The sequence below is a fragment of the Canis aureus genome, chromosome 14 (assembly GCF_053574225.1).
Source record: "Canis aureus isolate CA01 chromosome 14, VMU_Caureus_v.1.0, whole genome shotgun sequence".
Classification (NCBI taxonomy): Eukaryota; Metazoa; Chordata; class Mammalia; order Carnivora; family Canidae; genus Canis; species Canis aureus.
In genome coordinates, this window is record NC_135624.1 from 52,510,705 (window position 1) to 52,538,209 (window position 27,505).

The 27,505-nt window shown below is 41.8% G+C and overlaps 2 protein-coding genes across 2 annotated transcripts in view; one reads left to right on the top strand and one right to left on the bottom strand.

Annotated features, from left to right (window-relative positions):
- Nucleotides 1-2,653: 2,653 nt before the first annotated feature.
- On the bottom strand, nucleotides 2,654-15,640 carry NOA1 (nitric oxide associated 1). Its single transcript, XM_077848142.1, has 7 exons — nucleotides 13,976-15,640; nucleotides 12,478-12,642; nucleotides 11,615-11,820; nucleotides 8,175-8,306; nucleotides 6,936-7,052; nucleotides 3,382-3,502; nucleotides 2,654-3,058 (listed from the first exon to the last, which is right to left on the bottom strand). The coding sequence occupies exons 1-7, from the start codon at nucleotides 15,108-15,110 to the stop codon at nucleotides 2,832-2,834; spliced, it is 2,103 nt and encodes a 700-aa protein (XP_077704268.1). The 5' UTR covers nucleotides 15,111-15,640; the 3' UTR covers nucleotides 2,654-2,831.
- Nucleotides 15,538-27,505, top strand: part of POLR2B (RNA polymerase II subunit B) — a 47,089-nt gene continuing 35,121 nt past the window's right edge. Inside the window, exons 1-3 of the mRNA XM_077848141.1 lie at nucleotides 15,538-15,865; nucleotides 20,287-20,359; nucleotides 25,590-25,740. Of these exons, the coding sequence (XP_077704267.1) occupies nucleotides 15,847-15,865; nucleotides 20,287-20,359; nucleotides 25,590-25,740 (243 nt within the window). The 5' untranslated portion in view covers nucleotides 15,538-15,846. The remainder of the gene's footprint in view (nucleotides 15,866-20,286; nucleotides 20,360-25,589; nucleotides 25,741-27,505) is intronic.

Below are 27,505 nucleotides of genomic sequence, written 5' to 3' on the forward strand. Positions count from 1 at the left end.
ACAACAACAAACCTTTGAGTTTAATGTTAAATAGAAGTCAAGAACCTTTGATGACACATATTTTACTTGTTTTAGACATGAGTACAAAAGAGGTGACATGCAGACCACCACAAAGCTGAACTTGTAAATGATCTAGTATAAACTTGCTTAATTGTTTTCTGGCCACTCAAAACAGTCTGTTCTTTTCTTTTTTTTTTTTTTAAAGATTTTATTTATTTATTTATTCATAGAGAAAATGAGAGAGAGAGAGAGAGAGAGGCAGAGACATAGAGGCAGAGGGAGAAGCAGGCTCCATGCAGGGAGCCCGATGTGGGACTCGATCCTGGGACTCCAGGATCACACCCCGGGCTGCAGGCAGTGCCAAACTGCTGTGCCACTGGGGTTGCCCCAGTCTCTGTTCTGTGGAAAAGTGAGCGGGTTGTCCTGACACTTGGCCATTAATTTTACTTATTCCTGCATGCTGCCATAGTGTAAATGATTACTGATTCAAGGGAGGTCTTCATACTTAGATTACTGGATTAAGAAGTATCAGTAAAGGGGTGCCTGGGTGGCTCAGTTGGTTAAGTGTCTGCCTTCGGCTCAGGTCATGATCTCAGGATCATGGGATCAAGCCCTGCATCAGGCTCCCTAACTCAGTGGGGAGCCTGCTTCTCTCTGCCTCTACTGTTGCTCATGCTCTAAATCTCTCAAATAAAATCTCAAATAAATAAAATCTCTAAAGAAAAATAAAAACTATCAATAAACTAAATAAAGCTCAGAAACCAATACAGTAACAACTTAAAGTAAAATCTACCGTGGAATTGAATATACCAGTAGTGATCCTGGGCTGCATTTTTCTTTTTAATGATTTTTTATTTTATTTATTTATTCATGAGAGACACAGAAAGAGAGAGAGGCAGAGAGAGAAGCTTAGGCTCCATGCAGGGTTGCGGGACTCCATCCCGGGTCTCCAGGATCACGCCCTGGGCCGAAGGTGGCGCCAAACCGCTGAGCCACCCGGGGTTGCCCTGGGCTGTATTATGTTGACAGCGTATGGAGTAAACATAGATCCTAGCTGAAGGCCTCAACTGTCTGGGCATGGGGCATCTTTTTTGTCTGTGGTATAGGAAACACTCTTTCTTGGCTTTCCTGCCTGTTTTTCCTGAGAATTATACAAGGACCAAGAGAAATCCAACATCTTTCCCTCCTTTTGTAGGTGAGAAAATGAAGACTTGAAGACATTAACTAATATAACCAGGGAAACTAAATTTGCCTAGTAAACTGTACTGTTTGAAACTTCTAGCAAGATACCCTGAAACACCTGTTTCAGTCAAGCTTTATAAAACAAAACCATTGAATTTCAGAGGTAAAAATCTGAGAGTATAAATTATGAACACTTAAAAACTGGATCTTTATTAGTCAAGAGGTCTAAAAGAGACATTAAGGAGGAATGCTTTGCTTTCTAAAATAATTCAGAAGTTATTAGAGTGATAGCATTAGTTCTTAGGTTCTATATTTCTTTTAATTTTTAAGATTTTTTATTTATTCATGAGACATAGGCAGAGGAAGAAGCAGGCTCCTCCCAGGGAGCCTGATGTGGATTCGATCCCAGGACCCCAGGATCACATCCTGAGCCAAAGGCAGACACTCAACCACTGAGCCACCCTGGCATTCCTCTATATTTCTATGTAAATGCCAGGTTTTGACTTGTAAAATTAATGGCGTTTTATTTTCTCCAAAATAAAAAACTGGAAATTAAATTTCTCAACTTGGGAAGCTACTGCCCTCTAGAGGAAAAGATATAAAATATATAAATATAAGAAGTACTTTTCATTTGTCACCAGGACTAATGGGGCAGGGGGAGCTGTTAGTGGCATTTAGTATCTGGGGAGGGATGCTGGCATCCTGAAATGCAGTTTTACACATAAGGGGCTCCCTTCCCCAAGATGCCAATAGTATTTACTTTGAAACATGATGAAAGCAAGATCTACAGTTCTTACAAGTTACATCTTAAAATGCTAGCCATTTATTCTAAGTTGTCTTAGTGAGATGGGGGGCTAGGGGATGGATGCCTGTTGACTGAAGACATAGGTATGTCTATTAATTCTATGGTAAACCTTAGTCTACAAGGAAGTTCATGGATCTGACTGCATTTCAGGCCAGCTAATCCCACTAGCATTTATCTAACATTGGGATCTGGGACTTGACTTGCCAGTTATTCACTGTACACAGCTACAGTGCTATTTACTCAGCTAGGAATAATAAAAGATAGACTTCTGATTGATGTAGACCTACAGATGAAGCCATGGAGTGTTCCACCAGTTGGATACTTGATAACTATATGGAGCAGAGGCACTATTCACTTCTATTTTACTTAAGCCAATGTATTTTGGAGACTCATTTCTTACCATTTTTTTCATATGCCAGCTGCGATGTTGCTCTCCCAACTAGGCTGTAAATAAGAAATGACATCTGGTTGGTTGGTTTATTTATTTATTTATTTATTTATTTATTTATTATTTATTTATTATTTATTTATTTAAAGTTTTGTTTTGTAATCTCTATGCCCAATGTGGACTTGAACTCATGACCCTAAGATGAAGAGTTGCACGCTTCTCTGACTGAGCCAACTAGGGACCCCAGTATATGGTCTTAATAGTGCAAGAAACTTGAATGTAGCTTAACTACTTTTTAAGTATATTAGGGTCACATACATACATATATACACCTTACAAAAAAAAACCTTGTATATACAAATTCAATACATTACAAACAGGTACAGTCCTGGGTGGTTCAAGAAGAGTAGGAGCAAAGACAGCTTTATTATGGTTATATTTATGTATGTAGTTATGTTAATATTCAGTGAACAAGGTCAACTTCTTCTGTTTTTTCTTCTGCAGATTGTACACAAGGGAAGGGGGCTTCTTGGTTTTATAGGCCACACTTCTCTTGAGGCGCTCTCCTTTGATGTTAACGATGTGTGGCAAGAGAGGGGGCCGGACGGTCAGAACTGTTCCTTGAGGTGTATAGCCTCGGAGATGCAGTCTGTCCTTAAACTGAGGTGTTACTGCAACCCAACCTATGCAGGCATGGGACAGAACACAAAATGGTGTTAGCAAATATCTTCTTAAAAACACCTACCCCAAGCTCAAAATGGAACACCAAAGGAGGCTGCTGCTCCTTCACTCGATTTTTAAAGAAGGCATGCATTTGTAGAAGGCATGCATTTGTGAAAAGGTACAAATTTATTTTTAGAGTAGGTTTCATTTAATGAATAAACTAGTATGTATTTCCTAAAATCCTCAGTTTATGTCAATTAAATGCACATTTCTAAAAAAATCTACTGTAAGTCAGTAAAGGCTACTTTATTCACCTTTTAAAAAGTGCTTGGTGTAAAATTACCTGCAGATGAAAATTTGATGTCAGCCACTGCTTTAGATTCCCCAAGTCCTTCTTTTAATGTAATGTCTTCACCAACAAGAGGAGGAAATCCTGCCATTCGTTCTTCTCCACCCATTGGAATCTGCCATTGAGATAAATATTCTCAGCTACTGAAAATCCCAAATCACTTCTTGTTCCAATGAAAAGCATGGGAGCTCTGTGAAATGAAGCCTACCCCAGTGCCAAGAACTGCATGTGAACATGTTTCTAGTGGTAACCTCCTGATAGCAGAATCTTTATCAGTTTACACTATTTTTACAGCCCTCCATTAAGCTTTGCAGAGTAATGTTTGGCAATTAAGATAATATCCTTCAGGGATCCCTGGGTGGCGCAGCGGTTTGGTGCCTGCCTTTGGCCCAGGGCACGATCCTGGAGACCCGGGATCGAATCCCACGTCGGGCTCCCGGTGCATGGAGCCTGCTTCTCCCTCTGCCTGTGTCTCTGCCTCTCTCTCTCTCTCTCTGTGTGACTATCATAAATAATAAATAAAAATCAAAAAAAAAAAAAAAGATAATATCCTTCAAAATACCTTAGTTCTCATAGGCCTGGCTGGCTCAAAGATTAATCCCTGCCTCACTGCAAGTGAAGGGTACATGTATGATGGATAAGGTTCAACTTCTGTTTACAGATGTGTCCATGAATGGGAAGTAGCTGGATAATAACTTATTAATAGATCTCTCTGGAAAAAAAAAAAAAATAGATCTCTCTGGTTTAACATTAGGGACACAAAATAGATGTTACAATATGGTCCCTGCCCTCAAGGAGGTCAGAAGGTGGAAAGAACATGTAAACAAATTACAAGGTAAGGCATGTGATGGGAGGCATCTATTAAGTACTACGGTTGTGGAGGAAGAAGTTATGAACACATTTTGGTCAAGGAAAACATTAATGAAGAAGCAATATCTGAGTAGTACTGTGAGCAATAGGTTGAAATTACTTACTAGAAAGGTATTCAGGGTTAGCATCAAGTATAGACACAAAAACAGGAAAAAGGATGAGTTCGGGGAATTGTAGTTGAATTGTCTAAGGTATGTTCAGTCTGTGTATGTGTGTGTATTAGTGACGAGGCTATCAGTTTAGATTTCTTAGTAATGTGGAAATACCAAGGAATTAGCAGGAAAAAGAACAGATAGGAATAAAAAAATACTGTGACCTGCTTTGTATTTTGGAAAGACCTCTATAGTGCAGAGTTTCTTAACTTCGACACTGTCGACATTTTAGGCTGAATAGTTTTTTGTTGTCGGGGTGGGGAGGCTGTCTTGTGCATTGTAGAATTTTTATTTTTTTTAATTTTTATTTATTTTTATTTTTTTTTTCATTGTAGAATTTTTAGCAGCATCCACCAAGTTGTGAAACACAAAAATGACTCTAGTCATTGTCAAATGTCCCCTGATTGAGAACCACTACTTTAGTGGCTGGGGAGATATACTGGGGGAGGAGGAGGGCAATAAAAGCTGGAAGCTAAGAAAATAGGTTCTCAATAAACCTAATGAAACCAGATTACAGCTTGAATTGGGAGGCTGGATTCAGTGATAATCAGGAGGCAAGGCTGACTTTGATTTGGGAGGTAAGAAAAATGGGATGGAAGAGTGAGTCTCTGAGCAGCCCTCCCCACCAAAAAAAGTTTCCGTTACAGTAGGAGAGAAGACTAGGATTGTTACTTTGGAAAGTATCAGTGATGTCCGCTCTGAAAACTACACAAATACATTAGGATAGAGCACCACACAGGTCCTTTTTTATGAGCACCATGTTATATAGAGTAAGAAGTTTTCTTTCTTGTGAGTCCTTAACTGTATTTCACCTCATATATTATTGTTTGGCCTAAAAAGTGAGCAAATATAACAGGAGAACTAAAGGCTTTTTTTTTTTTTTTTAAAGATTTTATTTATTTATTCATGAGAGAAACAGAGAGAGAGAGAGAGAGAGAGGCAGAGACACAGGCAGAGGGAGAAGCAGTCTCCACGCGGGGAGCCCGATGTGGGACCCAATCCCGGGTCTCCAGGATCACACCCTGGGCTGAAGGCAGCGTCAAACTGCCGAGCCACCTGGGCTACCCCTAAAGGCTTTTAAGTGTAGAAAAATCAATAGGTTCTATATTGCTGATTGCCTTTATATGCTCACCCATTCTGCAAATCCTACAAGTCTCTGGAATATTAACCTTATGGCAGTTATTTCAATGGAGTTTAAGTTTAGTCTGGCTCTCTTAGGAAATACAGAGAGAAAGAAGCATTTACTTCTCAAGTCAGGTTTATTTTTATCCTCCTTGAAGGGCAGGCAGGTATATATTTTGGATTTTGGCTTATATTCAGTTGCATTAACACTAATTAATGCTCAATCATTTCTGCTGGATGTACCTGGTGTTTTTGTAGATGTGTTCCTTCAGCATCATTACCAACACTTACAATGTTGATTGTAAAAAGAAGGAACAAGCAGGACCCTGAGTTTTGTTTCGTTTTTTAAAGATGAGAGGAGCGTGTGGGTGGCTCAGTGGTTGAGTGTCTGCCTTTGGCTCAGGTTGTGATCCCGGGGTTCTGCTATGGGAGTCCTGCATCTGGCTCCTTACAGGGAGCCTGCTTCTCCCTCTGCCTGTGTCTCTGTCTCTCTCTCTCTGTGCCTCATGAATAAATAAATAAAATCTTAAAAAAAAAAAAAATGAGAGAAACTGTAACATACCTACAAGGGGAAAGTAGAGCAGGAGTGAAAAACTAAGATAATCTGTAAGCGTCTGGGATTAAGAACCTAGGAGGAGGGCTTTTCTACTCAGGCCAGGACTTATCAACCTTGGCACTATGGACATTTTGGACCAGATAATTCTTTGTTGTGAGGGTCTGTCTTGTGCACTATAGGATTCCAGCATCATCCCTGGCTTCCATCTACCGGAAGTCAGTAGCAACCCCAATTGTGAGAAAATGTGTAACTTCTCTTCATTCAGCGCTATCTGATATAACTTTCCGCAATGATGTGACTGCTGGGCAGTCAAAAGTGGCTAGTGCAACTGAACAACTCAACTTTAAATTTTATTTACCTTAAATTTATTAAAAAACAATTTTTAAAAAAGATTTTATTTTTTTATTCATGAGAGACACGGAAAGAGAGAGGCATAGACACAGGCAGAGGGAGAAGCAGGCTCCATGCAAAGAGCCCGATGTGGGACTCGATCCTGGATCTGCAGGATCATGCCCCTGGGCTGAAGGCAGACTCCCTTAACTGGTGGGCCACCCAGGTGTCCCGAATTTATTTAAATTTAAATAGCCACTTGTGGCTACGGTATTGGCCAGTGTAGTTTAGAAAAAACACAAGTCCATACTATTCTAGGATGAGTCCAAATAACCTCCCTTTTCTCATAGAGCTCACTTTACTTTATAGCCAAAATCCTCAAGCAGAACAGGTGAGGAGAGAGTTAGCTGATCATATAACAAAAATGGTAAGTTCAACAAAGGCTTTCTTAGCAGGGCTGTGAGGCTGTCACAGTGTACGTTAACCTAATTGTGTAATCTTCAAAGTGTGTGGCTCACCTTGAGTAATGTATGACCTGCATGCTTCTGATACACAGTATCCGCCCTGTCCAAGGAAGTAATGTGCACAGGGAGGAGGTTGGAAGCCACAACTGTAAACCAAGCCGACTGATTTCCCTTAAGAAAGGAAGAAAATAATTATTTTACAGAATGAAAAACTTGCAAAAACCGCATATTACAAGTTACGATCAATGACCCCTTTGTCCCCCTAAATCAAGCTCCTTTTCTAAGTAAATGGAGTATAATTAAATATAAGTAGAGGAAATACACAAGGAGGGGCACCTGGGTGGCTCAGTCAGTTAAAGTGGCTAACTCTTGATCTCAGCTCAGGTCTTGATCTCAAGGTGGTAAGTTCAAGTCCCATGTTGCGCTCCATGCTGGGCATGAAGCCTATTTAAAACCCCTACACACAAAGAAATGTGAGTAAAAGGAAATGCTTTAATTGCGCATTTTAAAGTGTAAATTGTGCAGTGTAAAGTTAACGTTCTGTGGGCTTTAATGAAACATAAATGTGTAAGGCTAAATTGCTAACAATTTATGAAAAAACACAAAACCCAAGAAATATGCTATAGCACTGGCCTCCAAGTTGCATTTACTGTTGCTGGACACATCCATGTTTCATTTCCCTTTTTTCTCCTCTCTTTGGGAAAACGGAGCAATTCTGTAAATACTAAAAAATCCCCAGAATGATGCTATGTAAGTGAATATCAAACAGAAAAGCACATACATAAATGTATACATATCTTGGGGATATAAGGAGTGGGGGAAGGGAGGCTGGCTTGCTCAGGTAGGGGAGCATGTGACTCTTGATCAATTGTGAGTTCAAGCCCCATGTTGGGTGTAGAGTTTGCTTAAAAAAAAAAAAGCTTAAAACAAAAAAGTGGGATTTATTTAATGCATATTAACCATGTACCTAAAGGTTGGACCTATTTTTTTCTTTTTAACCTATGATTTCCATGTGAAACAATACCACAGGATAGGGACAGCATCTTTTCCTCATGCCAAGCTGTATGGGCATTCAATAACCTAATGAAGATCTAGTTTTTGAGACCCACTACTTGTTTTTCCTCCCATTTCTTTTCCCCCAGTTTTTATTATGGACATTTGCAAACAAAAAAGTATAATCAACTTCCTACACAGTCATGATCTCGTTATCAACATTTTGCCAATCTCGTTCATATACCTGCATCCTTAAAGTAATCCTACATCATTTTTTTTAACAGTACAGACTTTCCTTACCTGCAGAAAATCTATGCGGCCTATGGCACCCAAAAATAGAACCATTCCTGGTTTAAGCACAAAAGTTCTTGGAACAATGGAACATGTTGGCAAAACAATATTTACTTCTTTTTCTGTTAGAAGGTTTAAAATCTGTAAAGCAGAGGGCAGATGTTTTAGAGAATTACCTTTATTGAAGATATATTGTGATATACCCTCTAAGGTAAAAAAGTGATAAAATAAACCAAAGTATGTCAGAATTTGTTGCACATAAAATTGCTATATTGTTTAAATCAATTTGCGGATGGCTCTACTCTTGTTTCACAATGTAATACTGAGTAACCCGCAAAACAACTTACATGGGAGTATGAGACTTTGTATGTCAGCAGTATCTCTCAAATGTCAAAACTGGTGTGAACCGAAAACACCTTTGAGTCATTCCCAAAACAGCACTATGTTCTCTCCATCAAGGCTTCTAGGGACCAGTAGTTATCAGCCAAAGGTAAGGCAATATACCACCTTCTATCCCAGTGGCAAGTATGCATGCATTAAATGAAAAAAACACTCATTCTAGGAGCAGTTAGAGAGCGCTGAAGAACGCTCTTCCACATTCTGGTCTTCAGTTTTTTTATTTCCCCTGAAGTGTCAGCAAAAAATGAGAAAGTGATGAATTCTCTGGCTTCTAAGAATGAAGAGTTCCAAGAAACTAGAGAAAATAGAAAGGAAACCCAGGAAGCACAAGATTCTGATAGAATTCAGGGAATCAAAATCTGATTTAAAAAGAAATATTATGGGGACATTTGGCTGGCTCAGTTGGTAAAGCATGTGACTCGATCTCAGGGTTCTGAGTCTGAGCTCCACACTGGGTGTAGAGATTACATAAAAAAAAATTTTTTTTTTAAAGAAATATTAGAGTCAGTAAAAAAGTGGATAAAAAAAAACTTCTGTGAACTGGATTAAGAAAAATAACAAGGAGGGGCGCCTGGGTGGCTCAGTTAGTTAAACATCTGACTCTTGGTTTCAGCTCAGGTCATGCATGATCTTAGGGTCCTCAGATCAATCCCCACATTGGGCCCTGTGATAGGCTCTGAGTCTGCCTGAGATTCTTCTTTTTTAAAAGATTTTATTTATTTATTCATGAGAGAGAGAGAGAGAGAGGCGCAGAGACACAGGCAGAGGGAGAAGCAGACTACATGCAGGGAGCCTGACATGGGATTCGATCCTGGGTCTCCAGGATCAGGCCCAGGGCTGAAGGTGGAGCTAAACTGCTGAGCCACCCCGGCTGCCCTCTGCTTGAGATTCTTTCTCTCTCCCTCCCCACTCTGCCCCCTACTCTCCTCACTTTCTCAAATAAATAAATAAAATCTTAAAAACAACAAAAAAGAAAGATAAGTAAATAAAGAACACATGAAACCTAGAGAGCCTCACAAGCAAATACATAACAAGGAGCCTGCAAGTACTTTCCCTCAGCATTTGTATTAAAAAAAAGCATATTAAAAGCCACCTACAGGGGCACCTGGGTGGCTCAGTTAGTTAAGCATCTGCCTTCCATTCAGGTCATGATCCCAGGGTCCTGGGATACAGCCCCACATCAGGCTCCCTGCTCTGGGGGGAGCCTGCTTCTCCCCTTCTTGTGTACTCTCCCTATCAAATAAATAAATACAATCTTAAAAAATAAAATAAATAAAAGCCACCTGCAGTAGAAGCCTTTTAGCCCTTTTTAGCAGAGACCTTAACACTTTTATTTCTCAGCAGAGTTCTTTGATTTAGTTTGGGAAAACACTGGTTTAAGGCATCCAATAAACTTATCAATAAACTGACAGAAACAAAATGCCAGAGACCTTTTAGATCTAATGACTTGAGGGTCTCATTTTGCTGGCTACAATATTTAGCAAATTCTTGCTTTTCTGACTATTTGACAAGAGGGTACATATGACTAAAATACCTGCTATCCTTGACTTGAGTCTAAAAGGGAAGAAATCAATGAATGGTGAAGTTCAAGTGCTGGAACATTATTAGAAAGCAGTCCAATTACTCTGAAGTTATGGATTGCTAAGGAAGAGAAAGTTGACACAAGCCATTATATTTTGGACCACAAAAACGGTGAAAGCTCCATATGATTCTATGACATGGGACACTATAAGTAGAGCATAATTTTGAGAATGAAACTAAGTGATTCAGATAACACAAAGAAGGAAAAGAAGCTAAGACACCACTTTTCCTAGGCATAAACAGGCATAATTAGGCAAACCAGGAACTTGTATCAGTGACCAGATTCAAAGGAAACTGATTAATGGATCTGTTGTAAGGCTGTATCCTGGATGCATTCTTCAGTCAACCTATGACTTGGATGATAATCAAAACTGCAAATGAATAAAAAGTTGTGAGATTTAATGAGTGTATAGGACACGGGCTTAATTTAATGAAATAAAACAAAGTTGCCCAGGAGATCCTGCAATTAGAGTAAGATGTATAAGGGCAAGAGAGGTAGAGTTAATCCTATTCCAAGTTGTGCTCATCTGAGGATACTTATACAAGACACTTAGTTCTTAGTGTCATATTTTAAGGACAAAAACAAATTAGAAAATATTCTGAATAGAGGCCTGAATTGATGAAAAGCCTATCTCTCAGAACAGCCACAAGAAACAAAGAGAAATAATCTGGATTATGTCAGCACTGTAAATGTTCAATGTTTGTAGGATGAACTAATGAAAGAGAAGAGTGAGAAGATATAGAACATTACCCTTTAAAGTAGTTCAAAGTCTAGCAAGGAAAACAGGCATTCTGTTCATTCCATGCAGGACCATTTAAAGAACAATGGGTACAAGTTACAGGTAGACTGTTCAGCTCAACACAAAAGGCAGGTCAAAGGCCAAATGGGTTACCATGGGAGATGAGGTGACACTGCTTTAGCTGAGGTTAAGTCACTCCTTATTTCAGTTCAAGACAAATGGCTATGTTTAGAGGGAATTCAAGCACAGAACATGTGGCGGGACTGCAGTGATATTTGTTTTCTTCCAAACTCAAAATCTAGGATTTCATAAATGTCTCCCTAACTAAGGTAACAACCACAATAACACAAAGAGGTTGTGAGCAGTAAAGCCTACAAAATGGAATACTGATCTTGATAGCACATAGATCACCCTGAACTGCTTCTATGAATGAATCAGAACTGAGCCTAAAGTGAAAGGATACTCCTTTCCTGTGTTCTGCCAATTAAGACAGTACTTGTGCAATTGAAAGTTAATATTTCTGGGGTGCCTGGGTGGCTCAGTCAGTCAAATGTCTGCCTTTGGTTCAGATCATGATCTCAGGGTCCTGGGACAGAGTCCCGCATCAGGCTTCCTGCTCAACGGGGAGTCTGCTTTTCCCTTTCCCTCTGCCCCTCCCTCTTGTGCTCTAATAAATAAATAATCTTGGGAAAAAAAAGTTATTATTTCCAAAAGACATGAAATACATACACAATTTTCTTTTGTAATTCCAGGGGTGTCATGAAACCAGTGGGCATCTTTTATATCTTGTGGAGTTAATTCTACTCGTTTGGTGGATTTATCTGCAACCATAGCAGGTTCATTTCCCATGTCAAAGGCAAGTGAATCAGCATCAAACTCAAAGGCAGCTTCATCTTTCCGTTCTTCTGAATACAAGAACGTCCTTCCAACTCTTCCTAGAAAAAGTTATATTTAAGCTATTAGTCATTCTTTTGAAGCTTTTGACTCCAGACAGATAATTCTTATTCTCCTTACTTGCCTCAAAAACAAGTTACTTAGACTAACTATGGTGCTTGGAAGCAAGACTACAACGATACCTTTGCCTTTTTTTCAAAGGCAATGGGAGTCAGACTCTTGCAACGGTCAAATCTGTGGCTAGCTGTGTACATCGGGCAGGGGGTTGGGTGGGTGGGGGAAAGTTCTGGAAACCAAACTGTTTTCAGTGAAGGAAGGTTGAAAAAAGATACTAAGGAAAGAGGGACGAGGTAATTTAAAGCTGTGTTGTGGAGTCAGCAACCTGTGCTGGTTTGCACGGAGAGTGTGCTGTTTCTCAGTGAAAATGCTTCGATTGCTGGCAATTGGCTACGTGGGTAGTTGTTGCAGGTTTCCTCTCCTGGATTTCTCCAAGAATCTACTGTTTCAGTTTTCTCAGCACAATGAACTCTGGGATTTCAAACGGTAGCCTTGCCTCTAAAGGGCCTCTTTGTTCTAGAATAAGGGGGGTTGTCTCTCCCCACAAAAACTCGCTAGCCCCAGACAGCTGTATTTCAGGTTGCTCAACAAAAAAATGCTAGCATAGGCCCAACAAGAGTTTTCCTATAGAAGATACTTACCTACTACATAACCACGCCTTTTCAAGAGCTTAAGCTGATTTTGTTCTTGTGGACTAAGATTTTCTTCAGCTTCAGCTGCATCTTTCTTAAGCCTTTTTTGTCTTTCAAACATCCTATAAGGTGTTGGGTTGCAAATAGGAAACTTCAGAAGGTTTAATGTAGTACCTGAAATACCAAAGAATAAAAATGTTCTTATAAACATTTTACAAGAGGAAATAAGGGGAGGAAAACTAACATTTTTGAGGGGCTACATTGTCTCAGGTACTGCTATTTACTTCACTTAACCTTCAAGACAACCCTCTACAAGATCATTCTCATTTTACAGATGAGGAAACAGGCTCAGAGACTGGATCAAAGGCTCAACTTGGATTTGAATCCCAAATCTGCAGACCTGCTTTCTTTCCATTTTCACTGTACTACCATCCAGTATAAAAGCACTTCTGTGTATAATTCAAACAAAGTCTGGACAGAGAAGAACAGCTTATTAAAGTTAAGCACTGGTTTCAAAGGAACAAGAGTTTTGCCAACAGTTAAATACCAACAGGGTCACAGAAAGACCCATTTTGCGATTACCAAAGTTTCTTAAAACCGCACAGTTGACATTTTTTTCTCAAAGCCACACACCAAATGACAATTAGTGAATTATTCAAATATTAAATGCGTATAGTATTTGGATTTGATCTTACGAATAAACTTAAGAGAGGGTGGAAGTTTAGAAAGTTGAAAAGAAGAAAAGAAAAAGTTGAAAAAGAAGAAAAAGAAGAGAGAAACATACAAGGTAAAGCTACCAGGGAAACTTCCAAGAGAGGAACTGGAGCTCTGCTCTCTGGTTCATCTACAGTGCCTCAAGAACAGTGACTGGAACACAGAAGTGCTCCATAAATATTCCCATGAGAAAATGAGTCTAACATATACTAACTTTCCAAGCACTAGGCTGACACAAAAGACAGGTGTGACCATAGTAGGGAGAGAAGTTTTATTTTTTAAAAGATTTTATTTATTTATTCATGAGAGACAGAGACAGAGAGGCAGAGACACAGGCAGAGAGAGAAGCAGGCTCCATGCAGGAGCCGGATGTGGGACTTGATCCCAGGACTCCAGGATCAGGCCCTGGGCTGAAGGCAGGTGCTAAACCGCTGAGCCACCCGGACTGCCCATGAGGGAACTTTCATTTTATTATTTTTTAAAGATTTTATTTATTTATTCATGAGAGGCAGAGAGAGAGAGAGAGAGAGAGAGACACAGGCATAGGGAAAAGCAGGCTCCATGCAGGAGCCCGACGTGGGACTCGATCCCGGGTCTCCAGGATCACATCCCGGGGTTAAAGGTGGCAGTAAACCGCTGAGCCACTGGGGATGCCCGGGAGGGAACTTTTAAATGGAAGGCTCCAGACTGCGCCCCACGTGGGCATTAAGGAAGGATGGACTAGAGGCCTGGGCCGCAACCAGACTTCCCAGCGTCTCAGAAAAGAGAGGAGGCAGGCCTCCCGAGGGCTCACCAGGCCAGGGGGAGATGGTGGCTCTGTCGATAGCCTCGGCGCCCTTGGCGATGCAGTAATCGGACCCTAGGAGCGTGTTGAAGAGAGTGGACTTGCCAGCGTTGGTGGCGCCAACGAGGTACACGTCGCCGCGGTAACGCCAGGAGCGCTGGAGCGCGGAGATCAACTCTTCCACTCCATAGCCAGTCTTGGCGCTGATGAGCCGCACGTCCCTGAGCACCGGGCGGGCCCTGGCGGCAGAATTCGAATTCTCCGCCCCGTCTCGCTGCCCGTCCTCGCCGGCGTGCCGTGGCCCCCGGCGGCCAGGGGGCCGCAGCAGCCCTGCGCGGGTACAGTCGTCCCACAGTCGCTCCCGGAGCCGCTGCAGGTGGCCGGGCGCGTCCTGGGGCAGCAGGTCCACCTTGTTCCCCAGCACGATCAGCTGCCTGGGGCCCACCAGCGCGGGCAGGTCGGGCAGCAGGGCGTCGGGCAGGTCGAGCAGGTCCACCATGTAGAGCACCAGGGCGGGCCCGGGCCGCCGCAGCGCGGCGCTCACCAGCTCCAGGTACTGCTCGCGGCTCATCTGCACGCGCAGGGCGCGCCGGTGGTGCACCAGCAGCCAGCAGCGCTGGCACACGGCTCGCGCCAGCCCGCCGTCGGTCTCCGCCGCCGCGCTGAGGAACTTCTCGCTGGGCAGGTAGCCGGGCACGCCCGGGTCCCGGCAGTGCAGCTCCGCTCCGCAGCCCGAGCAGCTCAGGCCGCTGGGCGGCACCGTCGGGTCCGGGTGTCCCACGACCGGGTGTCCCCGACTCCCGGGCGGTCCCTTCTGCGGCCGCCGCCGCTTCCGTCGCTCCTCCTCCTCCTCCTGCCGCTGCTGCAGTTCCCGCAGCTGCTCTTCGACGGTCGGTGCAGGCTCCGGCTCCGAGACGTACTCCGGGAACAGAAAATGCTCCTCCACGTCAGTCCCCCCTTCGTAACCCCCAGGCGCCGCTGAGCCACGGGAAAGCCCGCGTACCAGGCACGACGGCTGCTGGGAGGAGGGCGCGGCCGCACGTCGCTCGAGAAGCGGCCCCCGAGAGCCATGGCCGGCCGCCGCGGGAGCCGATCCCCGCAGGAAGGGCCGCAGCAGCCGGCGGGCGAGGCGTGCAGGTAGCATGGGGAACGCGACCCAGGGCGGGAGGCGGAGACGCGTGCGCGCAGGCGCACTAGGGTCCGAGACGTGCGTCAAACCCGAGACCGGAGCCCGGGACTACCGGTGGGCGTTCGTTTGTCCGACACCAAACTTCGAATCCTGTGAGTTCTCGCGAGAATGATCTGAGGCCCGAGAACCCTTCCTAAGTTACTGCAAAAGCGTCGGCGACCTGGGCCGAGTTGCGTGGGCCGGAGAGGCCAGTGAGGGGTTGCGTACTTTAGGGCTTCTGGAACGCGCCACTTGCTGGCCCGGCGGGCTTCTAGTGAATCACGTTTTTCAAAGCTTCGTGGTTTTGGTCTTCAGAACCCCTCCCCCCAAAACGCCGCGTCCTCATGGCTTCAATTAAAGCCTTTTATTAATAAATCTTTATGGTTTTTTTTTATCAGGTGTTCTTTGTTCAACGATATCGAAAAACAAAAAAGCTGGCGGGATCCGACCCTCAAACTATAGGAACATTCCTCGCAGCCACCAGTCTGCAGTTTGCGCGTGCGCAGCTCTAACCCTCGTTAACCCAGCCGACGACTTGCGCAGGCGCAGATCTTACGTTGGCGGCTTTGTGGGTTGGCCTCGGCCCCGAGAAGCAGAGCATTCTGGGAACGCCGGAGACGGAAATTACTTCCCCTCACGCTGAGGGCGCTGGTGGCTGCTGCGCGGTTTTCTCCGGTTTCAAGAGTTAGGAACTTGGGAACCGTCTGCCAATATGTACGACGCGGACGAAGGTAGGTGAAACTACTCGGAACGCTCCGCGGCGAACTAAGGGGGGAGAAGCGGGGACCTGAATTTGCGGCCTCTCCTCAGTCGCCGCTCGAGTGTTCCCGGTGGTGGCCCCGGCGTTCCTCAGGCCGGGATCGTGAGCGTGGAGGGTGCGGGGAACGTAGCGCTAATGCCCCCGGTCAGCTGATTCCTGTCTCTCCACTTTCGGCTCCTGGGTGAGTCTGACACCGCCTTCCCGGACAGAAATGGCGCGCCGAGCAGCAAGACAGAGTCCATTGTTTTTACTTTGAAGCAAAGGGCTCCTTTCTGGATTTCCCTCAAGGCCGTAGTGGATTTATGGAGCCCCTGAATTGTGGAGTGTCAGCCTGTGCCACGCATACAGCCGGGCTAAAGAATAGCGTGTGTGTGTCGGGGCACATCCCTTCGTGATGTCACACGTCCAAGTCAATGGTCTTTAAAGATGACCTTTAAATTCCGTCTTCCCACAAGATGCCAGAGTGTTCAGGTGTTATGTATCCTATTGAATAGGGCCACTATGTCTTTATTTTTTCCTTTCACATGTGGAAATCTTAGTCGTGGTCTAGTGTATTTTAATCATTTTTAATGCTCGGTCTCTCATTCTCCACAGCTACTATTTTCAGACTTCACTTTTTTCCTGACTCCCAATCCTGTGGCCACTTCTCATGTTTCTCTTTATTCCCAGGCCACTCTCGGGAGAAAAAGAGGCAGAAGCATAAACTCTACTGTTTTAGTCTTTTTTTTATTTTTATTTTTTTAAAGATTTTATTTATTCATGAGAGACGCAGAGAGAGAGAGGCAGGCTCCCTGCAGGGACGCCGATGTGGGACTCGATCCCGGGACCCCAGGATCACACCCTGAGCCAAAGGCAGACGCTCAACTGCTGAGCCACCCAGGAGTCCTACAACCAGATTGTACAATAATCTAATTATACTTTATCCACTACATTAAAATAGCTCATGATAAGAATGTTAATGACTTCCCAATTGACAAATCAGAGGGACCTTTTTAAAAAAATTTTATTGGGGCACATGGGTGGCTCAGTGGTTGTGTCTGCCTTTGGCTCAGGTCAAGGTCGTGGGATCAAGTCCTGCATCGGGCTCTCTGCAGGTAACCTGCTTCTTCCTCTGTCTATGTCTCTACCTCTTTCTCTCTGTTTCTCATGAGTAAATAAAATCTTTTAAAAAAAATCTTTAAAAGATATTTGTGTGTGTGATAGAATGAGGATAGCAGAGGAACATAGGGTGAGGGATAAGCAGACTCTGCTCTGAGCACAGAGCCCAACATGGTGCTCAGTCCTACAACTGTGCAATCATGACCTGAGCCACAATCAAGAGGAGAGTCAGATGCTTAACCAACTGAGCCACTCAGGCACCCCAGAAGGACATTTTTCAAACCGTATCCAGACCCTGTGGTATTCAGCATTGTTGATGACTTCCTCTTTGAAACTCAGTCCTTCTGCCACATAACTCTCATGTAATTCTTCTTACCTGTCTGGCATTCCTTCTTGTTCTCTTCTCTCATACTATTCAGGAGGATTCTATCTTTTCTCCATGGCTTCGGGTATGATTTATATGTGGATGACTTCGAATTTATATTTCTAGTCCAAGTGTCTTACATGTCTAACTGCCACTGGACGACTTCACTTGGATATGCCCCAGCCTCCTCAAACTTGTCACTGTCCAGACTGAGCTATTTGCTTTTACTCATCTGTCTTCCTAATCTGCTTTGTCCTATGTTCTCCATCTCAGTGAGTAGTATCTTCCTCTTGTGTTGTGGAAGCCAGAAGCCTGGGCATCATTCCTAATTCCTCTTTTCTGTTCCCATTATCTAATGAGCCACCAAGTTCTAAGGGTTCTGTCTCCCAAATATGTCAAATCTGGTGACTTGTCTGTCCCTTCTGCCACAATTTCTAGTTCAGGCCATCACTCGAACTCACTAATCTCTTGCCTAGATTAACTTCTCCAGATTCTCAACTGGTTTGTATGCTCTCCGGGATTCTTGGCTTCCCATTTCACTGCCCATACTGTGGCTATAGTGATTTTTCAGAAATGAAAATCTGATTTACCACACCCTTATTAAAATCTTAGAATGGTTCTTCACAGCTCTTATTTGGCAAAGACCAATCTCTTACTACTACATTATACTCTGTGCTTCAGCTACATTAGCCTTCTTTTGTTCCTTGAATAGCTTTCATTTTAGAGTCTTTTGCACAAATTGTTTTTTTTGAAAGACTACTTTCTCTGCCGCTCCCACCCTCATCCTTTCCTTTTGCCTCGATTACTCCTGTTTATTCATACATGAGGTCTCTGCTCAGCTCCTCTTTTGGGAAGGCTACCCTAACCTCCTCAGGTCTTAGGATTGTCCATTTCACTTTGTTCTTCCTCTTTTTTTTTTTAAAGATTATTTATTTATTTATTCATAGAGACATAGAGAGAGAGAGAGAGAGAGAGAGAGAGAGAGAGGCAGAGACACAGGCAGAGGGAGAAGCAGGCTCCATGCAGGGAGCCTGATGTGGGACTCCATCCAGGGTCTCCAGGATCACGCCGTAGGCTGCAGGCGGCGCTAAACCGCTGCGCCACCGGGGCTGCCCTGTTTTTCATCTTGTTTGTATTCCTCCAGTAGGTAATAATCTCTCTGAGGATATAGCCATCTTTTATCTTGCTGAATGTTGTGTTTCCAGTGCCTGGGATATAGTACATACATGCAATAAATATTTAATGAATGGGAATGGATGAATGAATAAATGACTCTCCTTCGTGGATTTTTTTCACATGACTGTAATAGAGGTATTCCTCAATATCCTGCCTTCAGTCTTCCTTTCCTATGTAAGCTCTCCATATTCTACCAACCACTTGTAATGATTCTCAGCGATTTATAATTTATACCCCTTATTTTGAGCTTCATATTTATATCCAGTTGTTTACTGCAAGTACTTAAGGGGACAAATGATCTACATGTATACCTAAAGCTAACCTCATTTCTCTCCTTTTCTCACCTTCTTGCTTCTCTGTGTGGCTGTGATATTAACCTCTAATCTGTCATCAAAGCTAGGTATCTCTGAGCTATTTTAGCTATCTTTGTGTTTCTTACTCTTCCCCCACCTCCAGAATAGGGTCAGTAATTCCAATCCATTCAAGAAGCATTTATGAAATAATTTGTTTTGAATATGTATTGTTTCCTAAAAAAAATTTACCTAAAGTCTTAAGTTTTACAGGCTATATAAGTTAGAATATAAAAACAAAAATACAGCATGCTTCTCTTTTACAGATGATGAGACTAATATCAGAGGAACTGTGCAGTCTGATTTTTCAAACCTCCTGCTGTTCAAATTACTGTTGCTGCATAACTACCCTAAAATTTGGCTGCTTAAAAAATTAATGTGTTCATGGATTAGGTGGGTCAGGAATTTGCACAGAGTATAATAGGAATGACTTATTTGCTCCATGAGACCAGTGGTTCAATGCAAAGACTCAAAGGCTAGGTATTGATGACTGGGACCTATGTGATCTAGAGTGTTTATTATACATGTCTGACACCTAGCCTAGTGGGACTCAAGGACCAGGATTGCTGACCATGGCTTCTACAAGCGTCCTCTCCATATGATTTGGGCTTCCTTGTACTATACAAGCCTTGAAGTAGTAGGACTTAACTAATGGCCACTCAGAGAGCTCTAGAAGTGTGTGTTTTAGCAAACACATTGCATTGCCTTTTCTTACCTAATATTACCTTTAAAGTCCTGTAGTATGTCTTCAGCTACATTCTTTTAGTTATGGCAGTGTCAAAAACCCACCCAGATTTAAGGGGAGGAAACCTAGACCTCTATATCTTGATGGTGGGCAAAGATGACCCTGTAAAAGAGCATGTGAAATGGAAGAATATAGTTGTGGCCATCCTCAGAAAATACAACCTGTCATTCTTTTACCTTTATGAAATGTTGCTATAATAGTCTACTGAACCTTAAGGTATTGCCCAGCTATTGGAACCCTTCTCTGGCTTTACCTCCTTACATAATCTTTCCAGTCTCTAAGGAGCTTATTGATTGGAGGATTATGTGCTTCATCTTAGTTACCATTACAGTTAGCTATTGATGAGAATTACATGGACTTTCTGGAGAAGATGGATTATTAACACATTCACACAACTTATACTGAACCTTTGTAACGAAGGCTCTTTGTATATTGGGAGAATACCTATGTGATGTAGACTTCGTACACATAGGTATATACCTATGTATGTTAGTAATAATTTAGTTAATTGAAAGTTTAGAGAAGCGGGGTAAAGGATTGCTTTTTACTTAGCAAAGAGTAAATATGTAAATATGTTTCTGCTACTTCAAATCATAGGAGCAAGATGTTAACTACTAGCATTTTATTGCGCACAAGTACAATAATTTTGGTTTTTGCAGATATGCAATATGATGAAGATGATGATGAAATCACGCCAGACTTGTGGCAAGAAGCATGCTGGATTGTAATCAGGTAACTTTTGAGACCAAACTGAATAAGCCTTAAAAGGCATAATAATCCATAAAGGGATTTCATGCTTATTCTGTTATTGAAAATTATATATTTTAGTGACCTATGGGTGGCTCAGTGGCTGAGCGTCTGCGTTTGGCCCAGGGCGTGATCCTGGAATCCCGGGATTGAGTCCCACATCGGTCTCCCTGCATGGAGCCTGCTTCTCTGCCTGTGTCTCTGCCTCTCTCTCTGTCTCTCATGAATAAATAAATAAAATCTTAAAAAAGTTATATTTTATATGAATATGTCACATGAAAGCTGGTTTCTTTATTTTATATATATATATATATTTAACTTGAACTTTTAAAGTATTTCAGACTTTAAGTTACACAAAGAATTCATATATACATTTCACTCAGGTTCCCTAGATGTTAACCTTACATATTTTCTTTGCCTTTTTTTCCCTTTCTTTTTTTTTTTTCCGAGACATTTGAGAGTAAGTTGCAGACATAAGAACGTTCTTTTATATAATAAGTCATCAAAATCAGGAAGTTGATATTAATACAATAATTTATAGTTCTTACCCAAATTTTGTCAGTTGCCCCACTAATGTTTATAGAAAAGTAAATTTTTTTCTGATCCTGGATCCAGCCTAGGATTTCATATTGCTTTTAGTTTTCTTATTTTTTTGTCTCCTGTAATTCAGAACAGTCCCTCAGTCTTCCTTTTTTTTGATCTCGGCACTTTTGAGGAATACAGGCCAGTTGCTTTTTAGAATACCCCTCAGTTTGGGTTTGTCTGATGTTTTCTCATAATTAGATTCATATGATTGCTTTTGGCAGGAGTGATGTTCTCTGCAGTCCATTAGGTAGCATGTGATATAACCTGTTTTTATCCATTGCTGATGTTAATTTGATTCCTTGGTTTTCTTTTTCTTTTTCTTTTTTTTAAGATTTTGTTTGTTCATAAGAGACACAGAAAGACAGAGGCAGAGACTCCCTGCATGGAGCCTGATGTGGGACTCGATCCCTGTACTCCAGGATCACGCCCTGAGCTGAAGGCAGACACCCTTAACTGCTAAGCCACTCAGGTGTCCCAATTCCTTGGTTTTATTATTTTAAATGATAAAGTTACATTAGGTTGTATTTCAACCTAACTTCCCATCTAATTCTAAGTATAATTAAAACTCAGAAGCCTTTTTGTAGGTAAGAAAAGTAACTTTTAAGTAGTGAACTTATATCCTGCTGTATTAGAATATAAAATGCTACAACTCTGCTCTCTTATCAAACTGACACTTGCTGTGATGTCTCTTTGAGCCCCTTCATCTCCAAGGTGCACATCCTCTGGGTTCACAGTCTCTTCTTTTTCAAAGAACACATGCTTCCAATGTTGTACCAGTTGTATTTGGAATATAACTAAACGTTCTTGAACCTTTTTTTTGTTGTTAAAAAAATGTGTTGCAATTTTGAGATGTGTCTTTTTACTACTAATCATGGGCTATAAAAACTTTGTATTAAGACATTTGTATCCTCTATGATGTTTGAGTTTTAAACACTAAGAAGTGTCTTACTAGGAAAAAAATAGGTAGATATTCTGTGAGTATTCCTATATTCTGCAGTATCTAGGGAGAAGGAATATTTTGATCTTAAAAGAACTGTTTTCAACATATATGATTGTTCAGGGTAAACTATTTTTGAGCTGTCACCCCATTTAACATTTGTTACAAAATATTTGATTTTTACATTTTAATAGACTATAGGTTCTTTGGCTATTGTGAGATGATGCTTTATTTTCTCACTTTTTAACGTCAAGTGATTTTTCCCAAACAGTGTGAATGTGATGTTACTTAATGTCAGAGACTTCAGTAAGAGGGCTTGTGGTAAAATAAGATATATATATATATAGGGGATCCCTGGGTGGCGCAGCGGTTTGGCGCCTGCTTTTGGCCCAGGGCGCGATCCTGGAGACCCGGGATCGAATCCCACATCGGGCTCCCGGTGCATGGAGCCTGCTTCTCCCTCTGCCTGTGTCTCGGCCTCTCTCTCTCTCTCTATCATAAATAAATAAAAATTTAAAAAAAGATATATATATATACATATATGAAATATTTATATAGTTTAGGCATGTAAAGGACAACCTTTTTTTTTTTAATGTTTGTTTGATAGAGATAGGGTGCTTGTATAGGGGAAGGGCGGAGGGAGAAAGGAAAGAAGCGGACTCCTCGCTGAGCGTGGAACCCCACACCAGGCTTAGTACCCAGACTGAGGGGCAGCCTGGGTGGCTCAGCGGTTTAGCGCCGCCTTCAGCCCAGAGCCTGATCCTGGAGACCTGGGATCGAGTCCCATGTCAGGCTTCTTGCATGGAGCCTGCTTCTCCCTCTGCCTGTGTCTCTGCCCCTCCCTCCCTCTCTCTCTCTGTCTCTCTCTCTCTGTCTCTCATGAATAAATAAATAAAATCTTAAAAAAAAAAAAAAAACCCAGACGGAGGGACGCCTGTGTGGCTTAGCCGTTGAGTGTCTGCCTTCGGCTCAGGGCGTGATCCTGGGATCCCGGATTGAGTCCTCCATCGGGCTCCTTGCATAGAGTCTGCTTCTCTCTCTGCCTCTTTCTGTCGCTGTGTCTCTTGTGAATAAATAAATAAGTCTTTTAAAAAATAATATCAAGACAGATTATGACCTGAGCTGAAATTGAGAATCAGATGCTTAACCAGCTGAGCCACCCAGGCACCCCAAGGGTAACATTCTAACGTTTCTAATGATTTTGGGAAGTCTTCTGGGGGAAATGAAACTTATCCACAGTTTTGTAAAGATTTTTTCATTGTTAATTGTCCATAAAAACCACTGTTACTGGGCAGCCCAGGTGGTTCGGTGGTTTAGTGCCGCCTTCAGCCCAGGGTATGATCCTGGAGACCCTGGATCGAGTTCCACGTTGGGCTCCCTGCGTGGAGCCTGCTTCTCCCTCTGCCTGTGTCTCTGCCTCTCTCTCTCTCTCTGTCTCTCATGAATAAATTAATCTTTTTTTCTTTAAAAAAAAAAAACAACACATTGTTACTTAAATTATAGTGCCTTCTTTCATATGTTTCTTATATGTCAATGGCAGACTCAAATGGTTGTGAGAAATGTCTTTCCTGTTAGCTTGCAGTTATACAAGGAAATTACCCTAACCATTTTTAGGCTGTATCTCATACAAGAATGATTGTGGGGGGAATCCCTGGGTGGCTCAGCGGTTCAGTGCCTGCCTTTGGCCCGGGGCATGATCCTGGAGTTCCGGGGTCGAGTCCCACATAGGGCTCCCTGCATGGAGCCTGCTTCTCCCTCTGCCTGTGTCTCTGCTTCTCTCTCTCTCTCTCTCTCATTCATAAATGAATAAATAAATAAATATCTTTAAAGAAAAAAGAATGTGTTTTCTTTTTCTTTTTTTTAAGATTTTATTTATTTATTCGTAGACACACAGAGAGAGACAGAGACACAGGCAGAGGGAGAAGCAGGCTCCATGCAGGGAGCCCGACGTGGGACTCGATCCCAGGTCTCCAGGATCACAACCCAGGCTGTAGGCGGCGCCAAACCGCTGCGCCACCGGGGCTGCCCGATTGTGTTTTCTATTCTCTGCCATAAGACCTAACTTCTAATATTAATGTCCATGATTGAATCAGGTTGAGATCTTGACCCAAAGCCATCCAATCTAGGTCTGCTAGTGACCTGTGAAATGACCTGGTGATGCCAAACTGACCATTAGTTGGGCTGTACATATTGCCTCAGAAAACTGATGTAAGGATAAGGGATTGGTAGTGGCCAGGGAGAGGTGAGTAGAAACTAAGAAATTGTCATAGGTACAAGATGCAGGGTCACAAGATGAAGGAATTGGGACATGGTGGTATGCTGGTGCGTTGTTTGCTCCTGCTGAGGGGTGATGAGATAATCCAGTCCATAAGAGTGTGGTAAATCTCAGAGCTCTCATAGTCTTCCTAAAACCTAGCTGTACACTTTCTGGGTGGTGAGGAGTGAAATTGCTCTTGCAATTTTAGCTTCTTGTTACTTTTAGTGTGTATATATATATTTTTTTCTTCTTTTTCCTTCCTTCATGTGAAGAAGTGTCTGTTCCTTGTAAACTGAATATCTACTCTTGTAGGTTCTTCTTTAGGGCTTCATTATGTGATTTCTGTATCTGTTGGTAACTCCCATCTCTCCCATACTTCTTTTCTTTCTTTTCTTTTTTTTTTTTAACTCCTATTTCATTTTTTAACATCAGTCATTTGCTGAATATTTTCACTTGAATGACTTCATCTCACCTTTATATTTTTTATTTCTTTAAGATTTTATTCACTTGACAGCAAGCACAGTTAAGGGGAGCAGCAGGCAGAGGGAGAGGGAGAAGCAGGCTCCCTGCTCAGCAGGGAGCCCAATGTGGGGTTCAGTCTCAGGATCCTGGGATCATGACCTGAGCTGAAGGCAGACGCTTAACTGACTGAGCCACCCAGGTGCCATCTCACCTTTAACATATTCAAAATAGAACTACTCTTAAACCTTAAATTATGTTTTTATACCTTCAGTATTTTAGTTATGGGTATCATCTTTCCTCTTTTTTTTTTATCACCTTTCCTCTTATTCAAATTAGAATTATTTTATCTTTATACATTTTTTTTAGTTTAAGATTTTTTAATTTTAGAGAGCATGGTGGGGAGGGGCAGAGGGAGAGAGAATTTTAAGCAGACTCTGCAATGAATGCAGAGTCTCATGTGGGGCTTGATCTCATCACCCTGCAATCGTGACCTGAGCCAAAACCCAGAGTCAGATGCTTGACTGTGCCACTCAGATGTCCCACATTTTCTTTAGTTTGAAAAACTATTTCAAAGAGGTTGAATGAGGGGTACGTGGCTGGCTCAGTCAGAGAAGTGTACAGCTCTTGATCTTGGGGTTGTGAGTTTGAGCCCCACGTGGGATGTAGAGATTACTTATATAAATCAATCAGTCCATTTTAAAGAGGTTGGATAAAATTTATAAGAGATCTTTATATTAGGGATTCCTTATAGTTTTTATGCTGTGCTTTAATTATTTTACCCATAAGCCTTGATTCCCAAAACTTAAGTCCTACAGAGAAACTGTTTCTAGTTTTACCCCTTTTTTTGATACATCATAGTATCTGCGTAATGATGGACTTATAAGGGTTGGATTTAATTATAATGAGAATGGGGAAATACTCTAGAAAACATCACTGAGTTGTAACTAGTTATAAACTCAAATATTTTTTCCCAGTTCCTATTTTGACGAGAAAGGCTTGGTCAGACAACAGCTGGATTCTTTTGATGAGTTTATTCAGATGTCTGTTCAAAGAATTGTGGAAGATGCTCCACCTATAGACCTACAAGCTGAAGCTCAGCATGCTAGTGGAGAAGTTGAAGAACCGGTAAGAGGGTTATTCTAATAAAGTAACATATGTAAAAGAAGAGTATTAATTTGTAATTTCAGTTCTCTCACCTGGCTTAAAGGTTAAAAAAAAAAGTGAATGTTTTTAGTAGGTTACTTACAGCATCTTTTATCAGCTCCTGTTTATTCTTACTAGTAGATATATTTTTGCAAGTAATCCAAATCCCTAATCCTTATTCAGATAGTAGGGATATAATAACTGGGGACGGGGAGCTTAGAAATATGATGAACTACTAGGAGAAGCAGGCCACAAATAGTCATGTTGCTTCAGAAGCCCCCCCTTTTTTCTTCCTTTCGTGATTTCTTTTCAACAATCATAAAAGAAAATATATTTGAAGGACTTTCCCCCTTATTTTTGTAAGAAATACGTTATAATAGATAATAAAGGAAAAAATCACCCAAACATACCAGCTGTTTTAGTTTTTCTAAGTTTCTAATAGTCTGTTTATACATACATATGTTCTTAGCATTATTAAAATCATAGCAAGGTTATAATTTTATTTTTTTTTAAATTTTTATTTATGATAGTCACAGAGAGAGAAAGAGAGAGAGGCAGAGACATAGGCAGAGGGAGAAGCAGGCTCCATGCACCGGGAGCCTGATGTGGGATTCGATCCCGGGTCTCCAGGATCGCGCCCTGGGCCAAAGGCAGGCGCCAAACCGCTGCACCACCCAGAGATCCCGCAAGGTTATAATTTTATAATCTGGTCTTATGTGAGTTATTGTAAAGAAGTATATGGTCCAAAATAATGCTGTCCCCAGTTTTTGAGAAGAGAGATGGGGAAACTGAAAAACCAAGTGAGTCAGGGAGAGCCCCAATTCAATCTTCCTTTTATTTTTGGCAAATTCAGTCCTCCTTTTCTGTAGCTAATCTCCTAAGGGCTGATCTTTTCTTCTAATCTAGTTGGAGATGCTGCATAGACTTTTAACAAAAATCGTATCTAGTTGGAGATGCTGCATAGACTTTTAACAAAAATCGTCGGTTCTTCTGGCACTGTGCTGGAAAAATGGGCATAATTTTTTTTTAACACAATATTTTCCTAGTATTTGCAAAACAGAGAGGTAACAATATAACAGGTTCAAAGTGTCACTACTATTAAGTACTATTGGAGGAATAGATCTGAAGCTGGGGTATCAGAATTTAGTGGAAAAGATGGGGGCAGACTTAAGCTGACTATGAAGGGCGGCGGGGTAGAACTTGTCTTAGTAGAGACAAGATACTTAGGGGGTTCAGCAAGGAAATACTTGGTGTTATTTGACTTGGGGATGGAATGACCACAACAGTCAGTAGATGATTTTTAGCTTGATCTGTTTTTGATATGTGTTAGCGGAAGGTAAGATAGAATGAGATTGTCATGGGCTTTGGGTGTTATTAGGAATTGTTCAATTTGGGGAACTTGGATGTTAATTACCATTAGTGGTCTGTTTTAGTCCCATTGTTTCTTTTTCTAAGATCTGGTTTAGAGAGAAACCACTTTCCGTTTACCTCTGGAAAGTGCTCATGGATCTTGTTTTATTGGGGAACAGATACTGATTGAAAACTTTTTTTGGTAGAGGGAGTACGTTGTGCTTTGATCAGGGTTGGAAGTTGTTCTCAGTCCTTGATATAGAGTAATTGGGATTTTTTTGTAAATTTAATTGAACAGATAGGTTTATTTTTTCCAGTGTTCTGTTGAATAAATTAGAGGATGGTCCTAATTGAATTTATCTTTTCTTTGTTTTTCCGGTAACATTGTATGTACTTC

Bases quoted from the DNA above. Each gene is read 5' to 3' on its own strand.
- NOA1 (XM_077848142.1), bottom strand. From the start codon at position 15,110: ATGCTACCTGCACGCCTCGCCCGCCGGCTGCTGCGGCCCTTCCTGCGG. The intron at 12,643-13,975 runs GTGAGCCCTCGG...TTGGTATTTCAG, and splicing joins CACCATCTCCCCCTGGCCTG to GTACTACATTAAACCTTCTG. The intron at 3,059-3,381 runs GTAATTTTACAC...ATGCCTGCATAG, and splicing joins CATCAAATTTTCATCTGCAG to GTTGGGTTGCAGTAACACCT.